We start from the raw sequence: 21,476 nt of genomic DNA, 5'->3' as shown, positions 1-21,476 counted from the left end.
TGCAATGTTCACAAGGCTATAACCCTTGTACACTTTTTCAAGCAAAAAAGGCAAAGTTCACAAGGCTATTATAACCCTTGTACACCTTTTCAAAAAAAAAATGCAAAGTTCACAAGGCTATAGCCTTGTACACTTTTTCAAGCAAAAAAGGCAAAGTTCACAAGGCTATAACCCTTGTACACCTTTTCAAGAAAAAAATGCAAAGTCACAAGGCTATAGTCTTGTACACTTTTTCAAGCAAAAAAGGCAAAGTTCACAAGGCTTTAACCCTTGTACACTTTTTCAAGCAAAAAAGGCAAAGTTCACAAGGCTATAGTCTTGTACACTTTTTCAAGCGAAAAATGCAAAGTTCACAAGGCTTGTACACTTTTTCAAGCAAAAAAGGCAAAGTTCACAAGGCTTTAACCCTTGTACACCTTTTCAAGCAAAAAAGGCAAAGTTCAAAAGGCTATAGTCTTGTACACTTTTTCAAGCGAAAAAGGCAAAGTTCACAAGGCTATTATAACCCTTGTACACCTTTTCAAAAAAAAATGCAAAGTTCACAAGGCTATAGCCTTGCACACTTTTCAAGCGAAAAATGCAGAGTTCACAAGGCTATAGTCTTGTACACACAAGGCTATAGCCTTGCCGCTTTTCAAGCGAAAAATGCAAAGTTCACAAGGCTATAACCCTTGTACACTTTTTTCAAGCAAAAAAGGCAAAGTTCACAAGGCTATAGCCTTGTACACTTTTTCAAGCAAAAAAGGCAAAGTTCACAAGGCTATAGTCTTGTACACACAAGGCTATAGCCTTGCCGCTTTCAAGCGAAAAATGCAATGTTCACAAGGCTATAACCCTTGTACACTTTTTTCAAGCAAAAAAGGCAAAGTTCACAAGGCTATTATAACCCTTGTACACCTTTTCAAAAAAAAAATGCAAAGTTCACAAGGCTATAGCCTTGTACACTTTTTCAAGCGAAAAATGCAAAGTTCACAAGGCTATAGTCTTGTACACACAAGGCTATAGCCTTGCCGCTTTTCAAGCGAAAAATGCAATGTTCACAAGGCTATAACCCTTGTACACTTTTTTCAAGCAAAAAAGGCAAAGTTCACAAGGCTATAGCCTTGTACACTTTTTCAAGCAAAAAAGGCAAAGTTCACAAGGCTATAGTCTTGTACACTTTTTCAAGCGAAAAATGCAAAGTTCACAAGGTATAAGCCTTGTACACTTTTTCAAGCAAAAAAGGCAAAGTTCAAAAGGCTATAGTCTTGTACACTTTTCAAGCGAAAAAGGCAAAGTTCACAAGGCTATTATAACCCTTGTACACCTTTTCAAAAATCAAAAAAAAAATGCAAAGTTCATAAGGCTATATATAGCCTTGTACACCTTTTCAAGAAAAATGCAAAGTTCACCTGAAAAATATGATAGCCTTGTGAACAAGGCAATATAGCCTCGTAAATCCTTTCATAAAAATTCGTAAAAAATCACAAGGGGAGTAAGTCCAGCAATATAGTAAAATTTGGGCCAAAATTTGAAAACATCACAAGGTGTAATTTAACAATACTAAACATACAGTGTACTTTGACTATTATGCACATCTCCAGTGATGGATTGTATTTATTTATTGAACGTGGATAAAATTTAAATGCAAGATCTAAAGTGAAGACAAGCCATTTCATATTAAAACAATAGTGTGTGAAAATTTTCTTTAAATATTTTTACTATTTATTTATTGTTTAACTCAGCAAATGTGTCCTTGGCATACAGTAGTTTGTTCCAATTATAAAATTATAATTATAAAGTTAAAACATTTAATGTTAAAGACACTGGACACTATTGGTTTTTACTAAACGAGCAATGGAAAGCTATTGGTGGTATACAACGGTTTAAGAAATGGCTACTTCTGAAGTAACATGAATTTTGAGAAATAGGTGATTTTTCACTCAAATATTAAATGCTTCAACTGAAGCCTTTTTTAAGAATATGAAAGCACAAACAGTAATGCAACAAGGGAGTTTTTTCTTTCATTAATTTCTTGCGAATTCAATGACCATTTGAGGCAAAATGTTCACAAATTTGTTAGTTTCTGCATATAATGTATGTTAGGATACATCAAGTGAGAATCTGGTATTTGAAAATTACCAAAGGTGTCCAGAGCCTTTAAAGGTAGAATCATCGTTTGGTAGCTCTTAATTCTGAATTAAGGAAAAAAAAGTTTGACATGTGAAACAACTAGGAGTGACTGGACACGCTAGAATTCAAAACAATCCACTGTTGCAGTCATTCGTAGCGATTCTGGAGCGCTTGGTTTCAGACGTCGATCTTGTTATGGGCCGAATCTAACGAAAATGTTATGTTATGTTCTGGACCAAAATTTATTTGGGTTGACCTAGAGTCGCTCCTAATCTATTTGGTACGGCGCAACTCTGGCGGGCAAGTCCGAAACGGGTGTACGCACCACATCCCAAACACACTAATGTAATAACCACATGGACATCGACTCCCAAAGTGGACAAAAGGAGATTATTTTGATAATACTATCAACCCCTCATGCCAATGTTTCAATAGCTCCTAGTTCTTGTACAAGCATTCCAGTTATTATTTAAGACTTCCTTACACTGAAATGGCTCCTTCTATTGACCAGCTGTGCTTTCCTGACCCTCAAAACTTGGATACCTTTTCAGGACATCTGACCACAAGATCTTGCCGTTTGATAAGTCGCTGACGATAATAGGTAACTCATCCACCTGAAGAAAACCAAACGAATGAACGACTAATGATTGGTAAAGACCTGGGTTCAATTTCATAGAGCTGCTTAAACAGAAAATATTGCTTTTAATGGTGTCGCTTTGCAAACATTAGCAGGATACCAGTCATAGATTGTAGATGAAATATGGCAGAATTGGGTTACCAGCCAACAGGCTGGTAACCATATTCTGGTAAGCATAATTTGGTGATATAGTAAGGTTTGCGATTACATCATGTAATGATAATCTATAAATGAATTGAGCATTGGTTCTGATAAGAACCGCTGGTTTCGATCGGTATGCTGAATTGGTGGCGCTTAGTTACTTTTTTATTATTACAAGCAGTTCTATGACACTGGGCCCTGCTCAGGTGTGCAGGCAAATTGCTCAGGAGTACAGGCAACAGGTACTTACGAATGTCATATAACTTATGTATTTCTCGCAGTTGAAATATTTGTTCTCACCTGAGCTCGTATTTGCTTTAGACTGTCTCGTTCTCTTAGTGTTGCTGTGTGAGGCTCCTTCAACGAGTCAAAATCCACCGTAATCCCAAACGGGATTGCGATCTCGTCTGTTCGCGCATAGCGCCTCCCTATGGAGCCAGAGCTACTGTCTACCTTGTGAGAGATGTTGGCATCCGAGAGGGCTTTGGCTGCAGGAATAAACAAAACAAATAATTATAACAATAGTCTTTTCTTATTAAATGACATGTGAAAATATGATCCCTAAAAGCAGGCAAAACAGTTACCTACTTGACATAACTCGACCCACTTTCATGGCCCTGCCTACCGCAAAAATCTGTGCTGACCGTCACCATTCTCCGCTTATACTCACTGAATTTCTGGGAGAGCTGCGTAATGCAGAAAGCTTCAAACAGAAAGTATGCACTATGCACAAGCACAAATTCCTTGTTTCCTCCATCCTACAATCTAGAGGGGGCTTATACTCACATAAACTCTGCACTAGAGGATCAAAGTCTTTGTTGCTGCTGAGAGGTAGAACAGAACACTTGTAGGGAGCTATAATTGCTGGCAAGGTAAAATACTGAAAGATAGAAGAAAAACAATGCATATCACTGCTATCACTACTAAAGCAATGATCAAAATAATGTCAGGAAGTTAGCATGAAAATTCATCTGTGTTATGTCCCAATCCATAAAATGACTGATGAAAGTATTGATGTACATTTATAACGTTTAGTGTCAACTTCTTTGCTCCATGGCTGGAACAAACTCTTGCTCACAACTGAACTCTTATAACTGGTTACAACAACGCAACAGCACGTGCGCAAAGCAAAGTACACAAAAAAATTCAAATGAGTATCATGTTCTCTGAATTTGTGTATTTCGCTAGCCAAGTATGAGTAACAGTATGAGTACATGTGACATCAAAACAGTACTTGAGTATATATAAAGCCCGGTTCATACTTTCTACGAATGCGATGCAAAATCAACATTAATTTGACGTCACAATTCTGTTTTTGCTGCGATATTCGCAAGAGAGTCGAGCACAACTCAACTACTGCGAATTGCTCGTTGCGAATTTGTAATGTCAACATTTGTATCACATTTGCATTCGCAGGAAGTACGAACCAGGCTTATTGAGTATGGGTGCCGGGTTAGAGTACATCACAGGTTATTTGGTAAGTAGCGCCACAGCTTGATGGGGATCTAATCAAGACGATGACTCACCGTTCTCTGCTCGTCTCCTTCTCTGACCTTGAAGTTATGCTCCAAGATGGTGTACAAGATACGCCCCACACCAAACGAGGGCTCGATCACCGATGGCCGGATCTCTTCAACTGTAAAGTTAGACAAGATTTGTAATAAGTTTTAATTCGGCTGAACCACACATCTCTGCTCATTCACATCCTGTGGCGTGTCATGGCCTAGCGATTTTTTAAAAAGCACCAGATTCAAACTCTGGTGATTTCGACCAGCAGAGTGTGGGTTGTGACACTGTGTCATTATGCAAGACACATAACCATGATGCTTTGTCCATCGGATGGGACATAAAGCCGTTGGTCCTGTGAGTTGTGCTTGGTATGAAAACTTTTTTATTGTATCTTATGGTCAATTACCATTCTAATTAAAAGACTACTAAAAAAATAGCAAGCATTTGAGTTTGACTTCATGAAGTGAAAAACTATAAATCTCTGTTTGCCATAGTTGTCAAGAATATTTTGGGTCTAACGTTTTAGACTACGGATGGTTCTTCGACAATTAGCAGTTTTCAGCCAAACGTTGTCGTTTTCAGCACAACACAGATTCATCCAAAGTACTGTCGTAGAACTTGAGCGACAACCGCCTCAAAGCCGATGCATGCGCAGATGACGCCAAATGTCACCATTACCATCGAAGAATCATCCACCGTCGAAAACGAAAGCTTGTTATTAGCTACTTTTTGAAAATCATTCCTTACCGTGGACTGTTTTCTGATATCGTTTGACGGTCACCATGTCTGGTTTGAGGGTAAAAGATTTCCCATTCACTTGAATCTCTGATTCACTGCAAAGAAACACACATTCAAACAGATGGCCACTTAAACTCGTCAAATCTTTTTTTAAACAAAATACTATGTGAAAATACTATGACAGTTTTATTGCTGTTTTCGCTGAAAATTGCCACTGTATTAAGCTGAAAGTTTCACATGTTACTTTTATTGTATATTATTATGTCTTCATAATTTTGCTTCTAAATAGCATGACACTGAAAACAAAAAATTAATCTATGACCCGTACCTTTAACCAAGTTCATGTGTAAAACCATGTCTATTGTATTGGTCTTGCGTGTGTATATTGTAAGTGGTTTATTACTTGAGAAAATAGAATACTGTAAGCTGTTGCAAACAACTTACCAACCAAAAGGACCGATGGTATTAATGCAAACAAGTAGTTAATGGCCTGACGTTTCGACCCTAGCAGATTCACTGCTTATGTTTCACTTAGTTACCTGTCCATGTTTGTTGTGTTGTCATTTAGCCTTCGAGAAAGACTCTGCTAGGGTCGAAACGTCAGGCCATTAACTATTTTGTTGGTTTATTACTTGATAATTAATGTAGTAAGGCGTACCTTTTTTCTTGCATAGCTTTTTCCATTTCTACGACCTGGTCTTCAGTTAGACTAGCCAAGTGGTCCATGACCAACTTGGCTTCTTTCTTGAAGGCTTTACCCACAAGGCCTTTCTGCGGTATGACCTCAACGACGTCAATGATCTTGTGATGACTGCAGTTAAGGAATTATAATTGTCAGAAAATCTGAAATTGTAAAATCAGAGCGTTGAACGACTCTACGCTGAATCCCTATATATAGGCCCACTTGAGTCTCCTGAGGATGACTAGAGCAAGCTAGTCGAAGTGTTGAGACATATTAATAACTCACTCTGTGGTAGTGCAGTTTAAAACGATCCTCTATAAGCTAAAGTAGTTGTCCCAATCTACTTTCTACCTTTCGCCCAGGTAGAAGCTAAAAAGCAGGACAGTTCTTCAGTAGAAAGTTTCCAGTAGAAAGTTTCAATTTCCTCTAAGGGTGCCCTTTATAAAGGAAAACAATTGCTTTGGTACTCTTGCCTTTTCAAAAACGAAGCATAGGCCTACAGACCTGAAAAACCTGTTGCTTATCATTCGTAGGTATGAAATAAATGAGGAAAGACGAACACTTGAAAAGGATATAGGTTCTGGGAGTTTTTTCTCTGCAACCAGTTGAACCTTGGTAGCTTTGGAGTGGCAGTTGAGATCATAGCACGACCTATCAGCGCAGCCAACGCACTCAACCCATCCCTGTTAAACAAAACATAACATCACTGTAATATTGAAACAAATTTCATAGAGCAAATTAACCCTTTACAAAAGGTAACTTTAGTCGACTGCACTCATACCCCTTCTTCCTTATCATAGGTGACTTTAGTCCAACAAGCTTCCACTAAAAAGTAGGACATTCGTATAACTTATATTGTTGTAAATCTCTTTTTTGAACAATTTGAACAATAAAAGCTTTCTGTTGTGCAAGAATGTTTATTTCATGCTTTAGAATTCAAACAAAACGGTCACCAGCGATTGTTTATGTCAGAACAATTCGGTAAGAAAGCTTCAAGCAGACACTTTTTCAAATCACTGGTTTGTTCCTCAACTTACACCTGTTTTAGACAGGCACACAAGGGTGGTTTGTTCCTCAACTTACACCTGTTTTAGACAGGCACACAAGGGTCGAGCAGAACCAAATAGATTAGGAGCGACTCTAGGTCGACCTAAAGTAATTTTGGTTTCAGACAGACGACCGTAACAAAACATTCACATTGGCTCAGCTCATGACATTATCGAAATCTGAAACCTAGGCGCACCTTTCGATCGTATGACTTCTAGCAAGCCAGACCCTCCTAACTGTTTCAGACGTCAACCTTTTCATGTGCTTAATTTTGGATTTGGTTTGGCGTGAACCTGGAGCGCCTGTCTGAGCGATTGTAAGAATTGTTGGCTTACATAAGAGGTTTTGCACTCGGCATCCCAGCAGTCCTGTGCATAGTGAGCCATTTCGTTGTCCATATGCTGCCTGAAGCGAAGTTTGCTAGGGTCGACACCCACCCTGGTCATGAAGAGATAGATGCGACCCAGGAAGTAACCGGTGACCCTGCTAGCTATTATACCCTGCAAACAATGTTTCATACCGTTAAAGGATTGGTAACGATTAACAAAAAACACAGGCAAAGGGTGGGATTCGAACCCAAGAACTTTGTAGTTCTAGAGCAGTGTCGTACCAACTAGACCAAAGAGATTGCCCGGTAGCTAAAGGCAGTACGAATCCTATGTTTTAGCAGCGGGTCCGCAACGATTTAATAGATGTGAAGTTTGCATCGGGGATAAAGAATGTTAATTAAAGTACTGAGTATACAGTGCTAACACAGTAAGTGTAAAATACAATTTAATATTATTTATCCCCAATGCAAATTTAACATCTATAAAAAACATAGATGTTTAATTTTAAAGGAACACGTTGCCTTGGATCGGATGAGTTGGTCTATAAAAAGCGTTTGTAACTGTTTTTTATAAAATGCATATGGTTGGAACGATGTTTTAAAAGTGGAATACAATGATCCACACAAATTTGCCTCGAAATTGCGTAGTTTTCCTTTTACTGTGCGAACTAACACGGTCGGACATTTATGGGAGTCAACAACAATTTGACTCCCATAAATGTTCGACCGTGTTAGTCGACGAGGTAAAAGGAAAACCGTGCAATTTCAAGGCATGTTTGTGTTGATCATTGTATTCTACTTTTACAACATCTTTCCAACCATATGCATTTTACGCTTTTCAAAGACCAACTCGACCGATACAAGGCAACGTGTTCCTTTAATCTCAAAGATGAGAAAATAAAATTAATTTCAAAGCTTACTGATTATGAAGTTCAAACATTTTGAATACAGAGCCATGAAATTTGACCCAGGGCTTTATTTCATAAAGCTGCTTAAGCACAAAAAGATGCTAAGCACAGACAAATTATGCTTATCAGATTATGGTTACCAGATGAAATGGCATTATACATGTACAAAAAGTAACTGGTATCCAGCTCAGTTGTGCTCAGCAGAAAAACAACTCCGTGAAATAGGAACCAGATCATTCATTCCTGTACCTTTTCCACTGCGTCTCCAAGTGACATCAACGATGGCGATTTCCCGGAGACCTGGTCCTGAGCTGAAAATATCAACACCTTGACATCGGCTACTAAAGAGAACTTAGGATGGTCCTTGTTGTCAGGGTCGATAAAATGCTCTATCTCACACATTGTAAACTCACTGGCATAAAAAACATAAACAAATGGTCATAAACTCACAAAAAGCAAGCAAGACCCAGTTGTAAGCCTGGGCGACAAGTGAAATTTTCTACTCGACAAGTCGCGCCTAGAATAGTTGAGACTTCCATACTAGTTGCAACTAAATTTTAACTTCTAAGATGCATCGCGGCATAGTGTTTGACGCGGGCATAATATAGCAAAATTTGGGCTGAAAAGATTGAAGGATTGTGTGACTGACGTCTGATTGTGTTTCGTAAGTAAATTAAAAGGCGTGAGTGACACATTAATTCACCAAACACGACTATTTCGTAGTAGTGACGACTATTTTTGAAGTAGTCTTGGCGTCATGACTAACCGAGTAGTTGGAAAAGGGTAGTCACGACTCGACTAGCATTCATTAGTCGCAACTACGACACTAGTTAAACTAGTTGCCCAGGCTTAATACTTAGGGCTTAAAAAACATCTGTGCTTACCAGCTGTCAAACTGTGCACATTTTTGGAAAGTCCTGATTTGGCTTTAAAGGGACATCAAACATCTATCTGTCCCTCAATCTACTACTTACCGTACTCTGATGAGACCAGACCGCGGGGAGATTTCATTTCTGAAGGCGTTCCCGATCTGTGCTGCAGCAAACGGCAGTCTACCCTGGTTGAATTCTAGAAGGCGCTTGAAGTTAACAAAGATGCCTTGAGCTGTTTCTGGTCTTAGGTATCTATGGAACCAGCAAAGCATTAATCAACAAATATTGTGCAGGCCCAATACTTGGAGGCAACAAAGGCGATTGATGCCCCCTTTTCATTGCCTTGGTGCCCTTGAAATGCTACAGTAGAAACTTGCAATTTCCTCAAGGGGTGCCCTTCACCAAGGAGAAAATGCCTTGGTGTCCTTGCCCTTTCAAGAATGAAGCATACAGGCTTGTTTGTACAAACGGTCTCTACAAATTCTTGGTTAGCAGTTTAATAAAATAGTCTAGTATACAATTAATCCTCTTTCAGCACTGGACGGATATTATGCTGTTAATTTTTTTTAAGTCTCATTGAAGAAGATATGCATAGCCAGGCATTTCATATTTGTTAAAAGGCACTGGACATATTTGGTAATTGTCAAAGACCAGTCTTCTGACTTGGTGTATCCCAGCATATGCATAAAGTAACAAATCTGTGAAAATGTTGACTCAATTGGTCAACGAAGTTGCAAAAGAATATTAAATGAAAAAAAAAAAAAACTAATGCACAATTTTTCTTTTTTTTGAGATGCCTTTAAAACAAATATTAAAACACTTCAGGCCTGAGTAATATTTGAGTAAAAAACTAGGTAATTTCAGAGCTTGAGTCAATTGTACTTGACCACTCCGCCACAAACGCCAGACAAAAAATAACCTAAGCAATACAAATTAGCTAAGCATTCCCCTCCCCTTTCCACAGAGCTAATATTTGGACACTATTTCTTACCCAGGTACATTTCCAGTGGGTCCTATCGAGGTGTTAAACATGAGATTAAAGTCCATGGGCGCGCTCAACTCGTTGTTCGTGATCGGTGATTTCAGGCCGTACGTCTTGAAGTACTCTCCAAGCTTCTCTTTACCGTAGGTCTCAAGCAGTGATAAGACTGTGGTGTACTCACTGCGTTGATCTGCCGTAGTCTTCTTGTCTTGAATGAGTTTCTCAAGATGTGCTTTAAGAGAGAGTTGGGACGAGTACATTCAATTTAATAATAATAAAAATAGTAGCTTCTTATATAGTGTGCATATCCAGCACTCAGTGACGCTCAAGGTACTGTATCATACAGTATTTTCCTGCAAGGTACGTGGGACTATGTTTGCATTATGAGACCTACTCCTTTTACATAGCACCATGTAATAGTTAACAATGTGCCCTGGGGCAAAATGCTGCCAATCAAACCAAAAAGAGTTAAATTAAATACATTCAATTTAAGTGGTGTTTGAAGCTTTGCATGGTGTGGAAAACAAGGTGAGAATTATCAAGTAAATTTGTGGGTACAACCGTGTGTAAAATCTCCTTTGGATGATTGTTGGCTCTGACTGACACCAGTCACAGCTTCTATAAGGATACAGATTGAAGACCAAGATCAAACGGTTTACAGTTCTTTAAGGTTCCATATTTGTGAATGAAGACTTGTGTAATATAATTGTAGAAGTTTCAGCTACGTTAGTCATCAAGTTTTTGAGAGGAAAAAAAAGTAAAAATCACAGAGTAATGTCTTCAGTAGAGTGCTCTGTACATGCTTTAAACAAAATTCTCTAGTGAAATTGCTTCTCTAATTTCTCAAAAACTACAGCACCTCAGCAAGTAATCTTCCTACCATAATTATCTATACTCTGAACCTATGTTTTTGTTTTTACCCAAACCATTTTAAGTTTCATACTACCTTTTAGTAGATGGTCAGCTCTAAAGCATTCTCCAGTCTTTAAGTCTTTCACCATGAAGTCGGCAAATCGCTCTATATGGCCAGATGCTCTGAAATCAACAATATTACATATAACTGTGTATGTCTTTTTTGAAAACAAAAATAAAGTAGACTTATTGTTATAACCTATTTGAAATGATTCATGTGTCATTGTTTGCGTCTTCTTTGTTACAACAACTAATCAATACTGCAATCACGGAGCAAAAATAGTGACGCCTTATATCTATCTCAAACTATCTCAAAAGTTTTGAAAAAGCAGCCAACGATTTCACCAAACTCTTCCCAACTTAGGATTAATCTTATAACTAAGGAAGAGTTAAGTTTCGTATCCATAGATGATAGGACGCACTGAACCCATCCTAAGTTAGGACGGGTTACTGGTCCTAACTCCAGATAGGATTATTCCTAACGTTTCGTAAAATCGGCTGCAGGGCTTTCCCAATCGGAGCTGAATATCAGACTTACTTGAAGACAGATGCAGGCGTTAGCATGGTGCAGTCTACCTCCAACATCCCTTCCTCTATAATGAAATGATTCCTCCACATGTTGATGAAGTTGGCCTTGAGAGCGCAGCCGACTGGCCCAAAGTCATACAGTCCACTCACCCCTGCAGGAAGGCAAAGAAACTCTGAATTAAAGACACTGGACATTACACTGGTAATTACTCAAAATAATTGTTAGCACAAAAACTTACTTGGTACAGGCAATGGAGAGCTGTTGATAGTATAACAAATTGTGAGAAATGGCTCACTCTCAAGGTTATGTTGTTTTTCAAAAAGAGGGTTCCGCCCACAGTGGTCGGTACCGGAAAACCTACCAGGCACTCAGGATTCCCTGACCATCAATGGAAGATTTTCCTCCGACCACGACCATTTTGCAATTTTTTTTAAATTACACTTGCAATTTCCCTTTCAAAGGTTTTCAATGAAATGCAAAATTGGGTACTTACTGTACCAGTAAAAATGGTATCTGAAGCCATTAATTTTGAGCACTTCTTTGATTTGAGTCTATTTATATGATCTACCTTGTAACTGATCCATTTCGCAATGGTTTCCAGGGCACCATTTTAAAACCACTAAAGAAATCCTGGGCAGAACCCTGGTACAGATAAGTGTTTTTTGGACTTGCCTCCATAAATAGCGAATGACTGATCATAGAAAAAGCGTCTCTTCAGTGTATCTTCCATCTTTATTCGGTCAAAGTCGTCCTTTGGGGCAAGGGCCAGCTCCTGGATTCATTCAAAATAAAGACAGACAAATTTTTAAGGGTACCAAAACTATCTATAAATAATAATCATGATAATTTGGGAGGCTAATCATCTTTACTTGCAGGACTAGTCATCTCAAGAACTAATTACGGGCAGTAATGATTTTTACAATTGGATTCTTCAAACCTTACAGAGTGTAGGCATTGATAGCGACCAAGCTCAAGATGTGGCTGGAGATTAGTGACAAAGTCATATTGTCGAAAAGAACATCTGCCAAGAACTGCAACCAACTGTTCATCGAAGGTCACATTATCTCCAAGACTGAAGCATTTGCCACAGTTACAAACTCCCAGGATGGCGCAAGACTTATTGGGATTCATGTGTCCCAAACATTATGGATTCGACATCCAGGTCTTTTTGCTTATGAAGACCACAGTTTTGGTCAAAATTTACAGGGCCTGTCATTAAATGGTTTCCCTTGTATAGCAGAGCAAAGTGCTACACAAATTTTATCAGTTGCTGCTAAAAAAATCACCATTTCGGTAATTCAATTAAACTTTGTTTTTAATCCTCTGGGTTACTATTTTATTATGTATATTTGTTTCTATGTGTATGTTTTCTTTACCGAACAAAAATTAGATGAAATTTGCTAACAAATATTTTGCGATGCAACAGTGCTGGATGGATTCGTGTACAAAAACGCTTCCCTGTGTCCTAGTGTTTGTGATCAAATTTTAAAGAGCAGCTACAGGATGCTCTGAAATAAATAACTATTACATTTTTTTTTATTGAATGGAGTCCATAGGAAACACAAACAAAATTGAACGAGTCTCTTACCTCGCGTAAAAGCATGGAAAAAATGTTTTTTCTCCGAAACACTTCAAATTTAAAACTCTGAAAAACGTGATGCCAAACAAACCCGCGCAACAAGAACTTGTTGGCGGATATTTGATATGGAAAATAACGCTCTCAATTGGCCAAAGCTGGAGAACTGTGCACACAGCCTATTGGGAATTAGCGCCAATGACGTCAAGGGTTCATTGCATATCATTATCACAGATGCAGTTTTTGACTCTTGGCTGAAAAAGCCGCGCGGAGAGGTGCATTTTTACGTGAATTATTTATTACTAAATGCAAATTTTAAGCGTAAAATGGTTTCCAAACCGGTATCTACCATATCTATTTGGCCCAAAAAAGGTAATAGTTAAAATACTAAAGATTATCCTGTCGCCCCTGTTTAACATTTAACTGTATTAGACTTTATATTTACCTTATCTTCGAGAGCTTTCTTACGAGCCTTCAGCACCACAACAGCTTTCTTGACTTCATTCACATCTGCCTTCTCTTCTTTAAGTTTCCTTACAAGATCACCCTGAAGTGGGAGATAACCAACACTTACTCCTAGAACTATGAGGTTCGTTCCACTATCGTCTACATGTAGCGGAACAAACTTTATAGTTTTAGGAGTAACCAAACTGACCTTCTTTATTGTTTTTGTATAATAATAAATCAATGTCAAAGTACTGATCAGAACAAGCTAGTCATGGCACAATATGTCAGAGATTGATAGTCGATGCAGGCCTGTATCTTTTGTTTTTGAAAGGGTTAGGGCACTAATACATTTTCTGAAGTATCAAGCCTGGGATTGTGTACACTTCGCTCAGAGAAATTTGTAACAGAGCGCCCTCTAATGACATGATTTAATCAGCTTGAATGGCTTTCACTAAAGACATACACCATAACATGCTGCCTCCCGTCCGTCTGTGTAGCGAGGTGAGTCCACAAACGGGAATAGCTGGTTTGTTGGCTACACAAGGTACCGCATGCAGCACTACAATCTTTGGCCTACACAGAGCCGAAGCTCTGCCAACTCAGGTTTAAAATCTCAACTTGGGAAATTTGAGACTGTTTCGCTCCGGACTCTGGTAAGTTTTTGTCATTTTTATTCAGAATATTTTCTCAATGGTGTTTTAAGTGTTATGCAAGGATTCATTAGACATTGAGGATCAAGCTAAAAAATAAAGCATTTGCAAAGCGATGTGACAGGTTCAAAATGTAAACCTGGGAGTTCGCTCCGGGATCTGTTTTTGTCCTTTTTCTACAAAAATATTTTCTCAATGGTGTTTTGAGTGTTCATTAGATATTGAGGATTAAGTTCGTGCCCTTAGAATTTGTGTCATGATTTTTGAAAGTGGTAAAAATGGGGCAAATCTGGTGACTAGCTGTCGAAATTATACGTGTTGGACCATATTGTCATTTGCCGCTCGTGAGAATCTCGTAACCTTCCGGCCTGGTGGCAGCCGTCGGAAGGAGGGTTACGTAATCGCAACTAGGGTGGAGACTGAAAAAAATAAATACATTATTCGATCAGTAGGTGGGATAGGGATGGGTGGTTTGGGCGATATTTCACGGGGCGATCAGTCAAACAAGACCGTGCGTAGGTACTCCTAGAACTATTTCGGTTTCGTCCGGCTATCGTCTCCCGTAACCTCATAGACGAACATCTGTCACGCGTTTAAACGACCCATGGTTCAATGAATTTTTGAATCAGAAATCTCTTTTTTTTTTTTTTTTTAATCTCGCCAAAATTAGGCTCTATGTGTCGGTCCTACTACTTGCCGTCAACTCGCCGACTTGCCGTCAACTCGCCGTCAACTCATTTTCGTGCCGTCAACTCATTAAATTTACATGAAAAATGTATAAATGGTACACGGAAGTGTTAAGTCTGGGCTAAACTACATATTTCTCATGGTTTTCGGTAAAAATTCATTCACAAAAACGACTTTGTGTTGATAAAAAATAAGTACCAATCATTGACATCTTGGGCCAAGACTAATCAATGTGAAAAAGCAAGATGGCGGCCGACGGTTTTGCTGTTTCAAGATAATTTTTTCACGAGAAAAAAACTCAAGTTTTATTCCGAAATATGACCTAAAACTTTGCGAATTCTTTTCGAGTTGATACTTTACAGTTCTATGTTTCTTTTGTGGATTTTAAATGTATATTGGAGGAGTTGACGGCGAGTTGACGGCGCAAGTGAGTTGACGGCGAGTTGACGGCAAGTAGTAGGACCCCTATGTGTCCTTTGATATCTCAATGTGCCGGCTGTGCGCAAAAAGTGTACATACTGGTACCCTGTCCGAGCTTCGTGGTTCCGTGTATGTTTTGTACACAAATCACGGATCGTACCCGCCCTCTCGTGACGCACTATCGCAAAATGAGGTCGGGTAATTTTCAAAATTGTTGGCAGAGGAGTAACACGTACAGTAGATAGGGAATCCGAAATTACGGTAAGAATTTATCATTTTTAACATTTTTTGAGATTGCAGAGTGGATTCTCTGGTCGCCCCCCGGCACATTGATGTATCAAAGGACACATAGAGCCTAATTTTGGCGAGATTAACAAAAAAAATAAGAGAGATTTCTGATTCAAAAATTCATTGAACCATGGGTCGTTAATCGCGTGACAGATGTTCATCTATGAGGTTACAGGAGACGATAGCCAGACGAAACCGAAATAGTTGTAGGAGTAGTGCGTAGGTCCCTACTCCTAGAACTATTTCGTTTTCGTCCGGCTATCGTCTCCCGTAACCTCATAGGTTTATAGCTCTCACGCGTTAAACGATCATGGTTCAATCATTGTTCAATGAATTTTGGAATCAGAAATCTCTCTTTATTTTTATTTTAAATTTAATCTCGCCAAAATTAGGCTCTATGTGTCCTTTGATATTTCAATGTCCGAGGGGGCGAACAGAGAACCCACTCCGCAATCTCAAAAAATGTTTGAAAAACGTATAGCGTTAAAAAGGCCCTAAATATGAGACCCCTATAGGCTCACAGAGGGGAGCCTTAGTTTCTAGAAGTAGTAGGCCCCTACCTGTTCCTTCACTGCAGCCCGCAACGGCGCAAGAACTTCATCAACATTTGTGTCACCCATGTCACCGTCGCTGAAAACACTACTTTCTTGAAACGTCTTCCACAATTTCTGCCCCCGTAAGCTTTTCTTTGATCCCCACGACTTCGTAAGACTTGCTGAGGTCGAGATAAATTGTTTACGTAGAGTTCTAACTTGAAAAATCTGACGTAAACATACGGCAATCCGGAGACTCTTTACTGCCATGCCACATGGACGAATGCCCTTTCACTGGTACTTTGCATTCCTGTCAAATTTAGATTGTTTCCGCATCAAGATTGTGTACACAAATAGGTCGACGCAGTCAAGGTACCGTTCCGTTGCAAATGAAAGTCGCTGTGCGCCATTGATCAAGGGTTCAGAGGTCAAACCGCGGCATTTAAATTTAAAGGGCTTGTGCACAATGTTTTTAATGGCAAAAACATGGAGGTAGTTTGGTAAAATCAAGAAATCTGGAAGTGCAAACTAAACTTACTGTATTGGTCTTTTTGGTGCAGTTCGAACACCTCTAACCCGATCAATTGATCTGTCACTAAATAATGGGGCTTTTCATACAAGCAAATTGCATTTTGATTTGCGGAGGAGCAGCATGACATAGGGTTGTCGGAACACAGGGTAGTTGGGTTGTTGGAATATAGGGGTATCAGAAAATAATTGTGTCGGAATATAGGGGTTTCCGAACATAGGGGTGTCGGAATATAGGGGTGTTGGAACAAAAGGATATCGGAAAATGTGTAACCACTAAATAATCTTGAAACTTCTGTAAAACCTACCTCCATGGTTTTACCAAGTAAACTTTCCCTGGATCAGTTGGAACAAATACAGTGTGTGTGTGTTTGGGGGGGGGGGGGGGTAAGACAAGAACTAACTGAAATCTACTGATACAAACAGCTGTTTTTACATATCCACATTTTGCTAGAAAGCTTTGTGTTGTTTTCTTTATTTTACATCCAATTATACAACCTGGCATCTTCTTCATGATGGAACATGGGCATGACACATGTACAAGGTAGTCATTGTTATGCAAATGAGTTTTATTTATAGAAATTATGTACATTGTATTACTTTACAACTTGGAGTAATTAAAAACCACTATGCATGCAACCCATGTCAGAAGTCATCCAGTTCACCAATGTTCAACTTATACTACGTTTTCAAGAGCAAATTTTTTATAAGTAGCTTCACAAATCAAAAGTTGTTGCGTTTAGAGCAAAAGTTCTGCTGCACAAAACAGGATATTGGCCAAAATGCCATATTTTTTTTAGTTTCCCCTGTATTTTTCACCTAACAATTTATTTGATTCATAAACAACAACTTCCTGCAAAGCATCTTTGAATAACTGGGTATGTATGTATTATATAAAAACCATGCATTGGTTGCCATCACTTTGGTCAAACAATGGAAACAAGTGTACACGCCGCGCGCACCTCCAAGCCAATGATTGCTCTCCATTGACCTCAGTAGAAGGCGCTGTTTTAGGCTTGTGATGTCATGCGAAAGGCTCCATAAGTTTGTGGTTTTATTTTAAAGCTGTGCTTAATACAATCTGATACAAAACACAACTGTTTGTGAAATTGGTGAATAATGCTTGTATTTTATAAGCCAATTTTAGACATGGTGGACAAATGACTATAGCGCACTATTTGGTTTGGGTTAATTTGTCTGTATACACCCAAACCAGGCAGTGCACTCCTATAGTGTCCTAAATACCTCAAAAAGGCTAATTGAACTTGCATGTAGAATTTGATATTACTTGGGCAGTATGTTGGTTACATTCTGGAGTGGTAATAAAGCTATTATCGGTTTCTGAATGTGTACCTTCACTCCAATAGACCTTTATCACGCACGCTGTTACCATCTTGGTCATGTTCCCTGTATCCATAACAGTAATGAATTCTGTTATTCATTGCGCAAACATGGCACCAGATTATCATTTTGTCCAGTCTCAGTTTGGTTATTATGAGTAGAAATGGAGTAAAATCAAGATGACCACACCGTGATTAAGGTCCTTCAACCAGGGCCTATCTAGTAGAGCTGCTTAACAAAACATAGAAAACATTGCTGAGCAAGCTTGAGCAGGATACCAGTCACCAATGACACATGATGTTTTGGTTGGTATCCTGCTACGACTCATACAAATACATATGTTAAAGGGCGCAGTAAGAGCAGAACTCGTTAATAAGCAGCATCATGAAATTGGGCCCTGAAATTGGGCCCAGGGCCCAATTTCATAGAGCAGCTTAAGCAAGAAATATTACTTAACAATCTTCTGCTATTAGCAGAAATAAGCAGGATTCCAGTCACAAATTGTACGCGTGACATGGTAGTTTGGCTGGTAAGGTAACCTTATTCTAGTAAGCAAATATTTGGGGGGGGGGGGGGGGGGGCTTAGCGACTTTTGTGTATAAGCAGCTCCATCTGCTTAGCGGCCGATTTTGTGCTTACTGAACAACTTCCATTTCATAGCGATGCTGACCATAAGTACACGAAAAGGTGTGCTAACCTTACTGCACGAAAATAAATGACTTCACAATGCAAATCCATGGTGAACACCCAATATGGTCGCCTAATTTTTCTGCTTGCCTGTGAAATACGCTTACACCTTGGCAAGTTTTGTTCTGCTACGGATAAGCACAAAAAATGTGCTTACCGCTAAGCAGCGCTATGAAATTGTGTCTAGGTGTGGATATAGAGACAAATCTGGAACTGGCAATCTGTTTAAAACAGTGTTTTAACATCTATGATTATGAGATAAAAAAAAATATAATCGGTTACGTCATAGAAAAACATTCATAACATGACAGCCAGTTATTGGTACACAGCACAGATTGATCTGTACAATGCAGCTAATTCTTTCTGGATGTACAAATTTGCGGAGAAGGGCGTAGCAGAGGGGGGGGGGTTTCCTTTCACTATATAGTCAATGAAAAAAAGAACACATTTTGAAGAAGAAAGGCTGAAGGCCTGGTCCCACTGCAGCGATAACGAGAACGATAACGACGCACAGAGAACGCATTCAATTGGTTGAATGAGCGTGAGCGTATTCTGCGTGGAGCAACTCAACCAATAGAATGCGTTCTCCTTGCGTTGTGATTGTTATCGTTTTCGTTATTGCTGCAGTGTGACTCGGCCTTTAAGCTGTTTTGGAACATCCTATGATGACAGCATTGCATATTTTGTATGAATTAAGCATTAATATGGTGGCTGCTATATGTTCCAACACCACTATTAACCCTTTGTGATCTACAAGCAAGGTTTGGTTTGGCGTTAGGGTTAGTAACGTACATTTGGGTGTCAGAAATAAGGGATAACAAGACATAAGTGTGTAACCGTTATTACTTAGGAAACAGACAATGCAATGTAACAACTGTCCTACTTGATAAGGGTAAGTTGTAAAATAAATAAATAAAAATATAAAAAAAAGGAATTTAAAATGGTGACACAACATTTAAGTTTCTGATAACTTAAAGGAACTGGACACATTTGGTAATTGTCTAAGACCAGTATTCTCACTTGTAACCCGACATTATGCATAAAATAACAAACATGTGAAAATTTTGGCTCAATTGGTTATCAAAGTTGCAAGAGAATTTCGAAAGAAAAAACGCCATTGTTGCACAACTTTGGGAGCTTTCAGATGTTTAATAAAATGCTTCAGCTGAGGCTTTTAGTTACTTGAGTGAGAAATTATCTCTTTCTCAAAAACTACATTACTTCAGAGGAAGCTGTTTCTCAGAATGTTCTATACTATCAACAGCTCTCCATTGCTCGTTACCAAGTAAGTTTTTAAGCAAACAATTATAAGTACCAATAGTGTCCAGTGCCTTTAAAGCAAAATTATCTGCAAAAAAATACACCAACCCCTTTCCACTATACATGTATTGACCTTTCTGTTGCGATTTTAGTGCCATGATATTTGCAAACCTGGTTTGCAAAATTTTGGCAACCATTTACAGTGAAACGTACAGTAACACATTTAAAACAACAAAGCTATCAAATTTCCCATAACACTGATTTAAATGAGCTGTGCAACCCAAAATAAAAAGTACCAGAATTGTTCATGAAAAAAAGATGGGTTTTAAGGCGATTAAAAAGGACATAATTTGTGCAAAAACAGTTTTACATTTTGTGCGACTCAATGTTGGCCATACAACGTAATCAGCGATCAGTGATTTCTACCAATAGACAGGGCCCAAATTCATAAAGCCGCTTAAGCTCAAAAAGTAGCTAAGCACTCACAAATTATGCTTACCAGAACAGGGTAAACAGCCAAAATACCATGTCACATGTACAATTTGTGACTGGTATCATGCTAATTCCTACTATTACTTAAAGCAGAAAATTGTTAAGCAATAATTTCTGCTATGAAATTTGGCACAGGTCTACATCACAAAGCTGTTCTTTCTGACACAGGAATGGTACACATTAATATCCCCACAGCACATGGTAAATACTGCTAAGCAAAAATATGCAGTATACCAGTCAAACATTTCAAATGTTACATGGTGTGTTGGCTGGTGATCTTAATCTGGTAAGCATAATGTTGCTGCGCTTAGCTGGGGGTGTTTTTCAACTGAAGGAGCTTTATGAGATTTGGCTCTGGTTCTAGTTTCATGTCACTGCTTACCGAATAATTCTCAAACAATTACAGTAATATATTTTATGAATTTAGCTTGAAGTTATACCTTGGCAGTACTTAAATACAAAAAGAGATGAACCTGACAGTTCATTCAGACTATATTTATGACCTCTTAGGAATTGTTCTGTTCCGTGAGTTTTACACATTTTTGGCACAAATTACTGAGATGAAAGCAGTTAAGAAAACACAATTTGTAAGGAAGACTGAAAACTTGTCAGCATACATCTACACTCAGTCAATATGAAAGTTCTTCTTGTGTAGCAGATCTTTTAGTAAAACCAAATAAAAGCTGCTTTGATATTATTTTTGGTATGCAACAAAATGGGTTCAGCAACATCTTCTAAGTAGCTTTTGGAGTCCAACTGATAGAGCTGGGTGATCTTTGGCATTTTGTGACATTTTTACACTTGATTAATAAGCTGCTCTTTAGTTAAAGGAACACGTTGTCTTGGATCGGTCGAGTTGGTCTTTGAAAAGCGTTTGTAACCTTTTGTTATAAAATGCATATGATTAGAAAGATGTTTTATAAGTAAAATACAATGATCCACACACATTTGCCTCAAAATTGCGTGGTTTTCCTTTTACTTTGCGAACTAACACGGTCGTCCATTTATGGGATTCAAAAATTTGACCCCCATAAATGGCCGACCGTGTTTGTCGACAAGGTAAAAAGAAAACAAAGCAATTTCGAATGATACTTGTGCGGATCATTGTATTCTACTTTTAAACTATCTTTCTAATTATATGCATTTTATAACAAACAGTTACAAACGCTT

The 21,476-nt window shown here is 38.6% G+C and overlaps 1 protein-coding gene across 1 annotated transcript; it reads right to left on the bottom strand.

The window, feature by feature from the left end:
• Positions 1-1,479: 1,479 nt before the first annotated feature.
• LOC117300148 (glycine--tRNA ligase-like) lies at positions 1,480-16,297 on the bottom strand. Its single transcript, XM_033783869.1, has 16 exons — positions 16,026-16,297; positions 13,419-13,520; positions 12,070-12,169; positions 11,407-11,548; positions 10,903-10,991; positions 9,966-10,188; positions 9,077-9,226; positions 8,352-8,514; positions 7,202-7,366; positions 6,395-6,502; positions 5,796-5,941; positions 5,147-5,232; positions 4,417-4,526; positions 3,677-3,770; positions 3,191-3,378; positions 1,480-2,726 (listed from the first exon to the last, which is right to left on the bottom strand). The coding sequence occupies exons 1-16, from the start codon at positions 16,266-16,268 to the stop codon at positions 2,613-2,615; spliced, it is 2,223 nt and encodes a 740-aa protein (XP_033639760.1). The 5' UTR covers positions 16,269-16,297; the 3' UTR covers positions 1,480-2,612.
• Positions 16,298-21,476: the final 5,179 nt, after the last annotated feature.

Source organism: Asterias rubens, chromosome 15 (genome assembly GCF_902459465.1).
Source record: "Asterias rubens chromosome 15, eAstRub1.3, whole genome shotgun sequence".
Taxonomy (NCBI): Eukaryota; Metazoa; Echinodermata; class Asteroidea; order Forcipulatida; family Asteriidae; genus Asterias; species Asterias rubens.
Note: the sequence above shows the minus strand (reverse complement) of the source record. Positions and strands in the feature narration are given on the sequence as shown.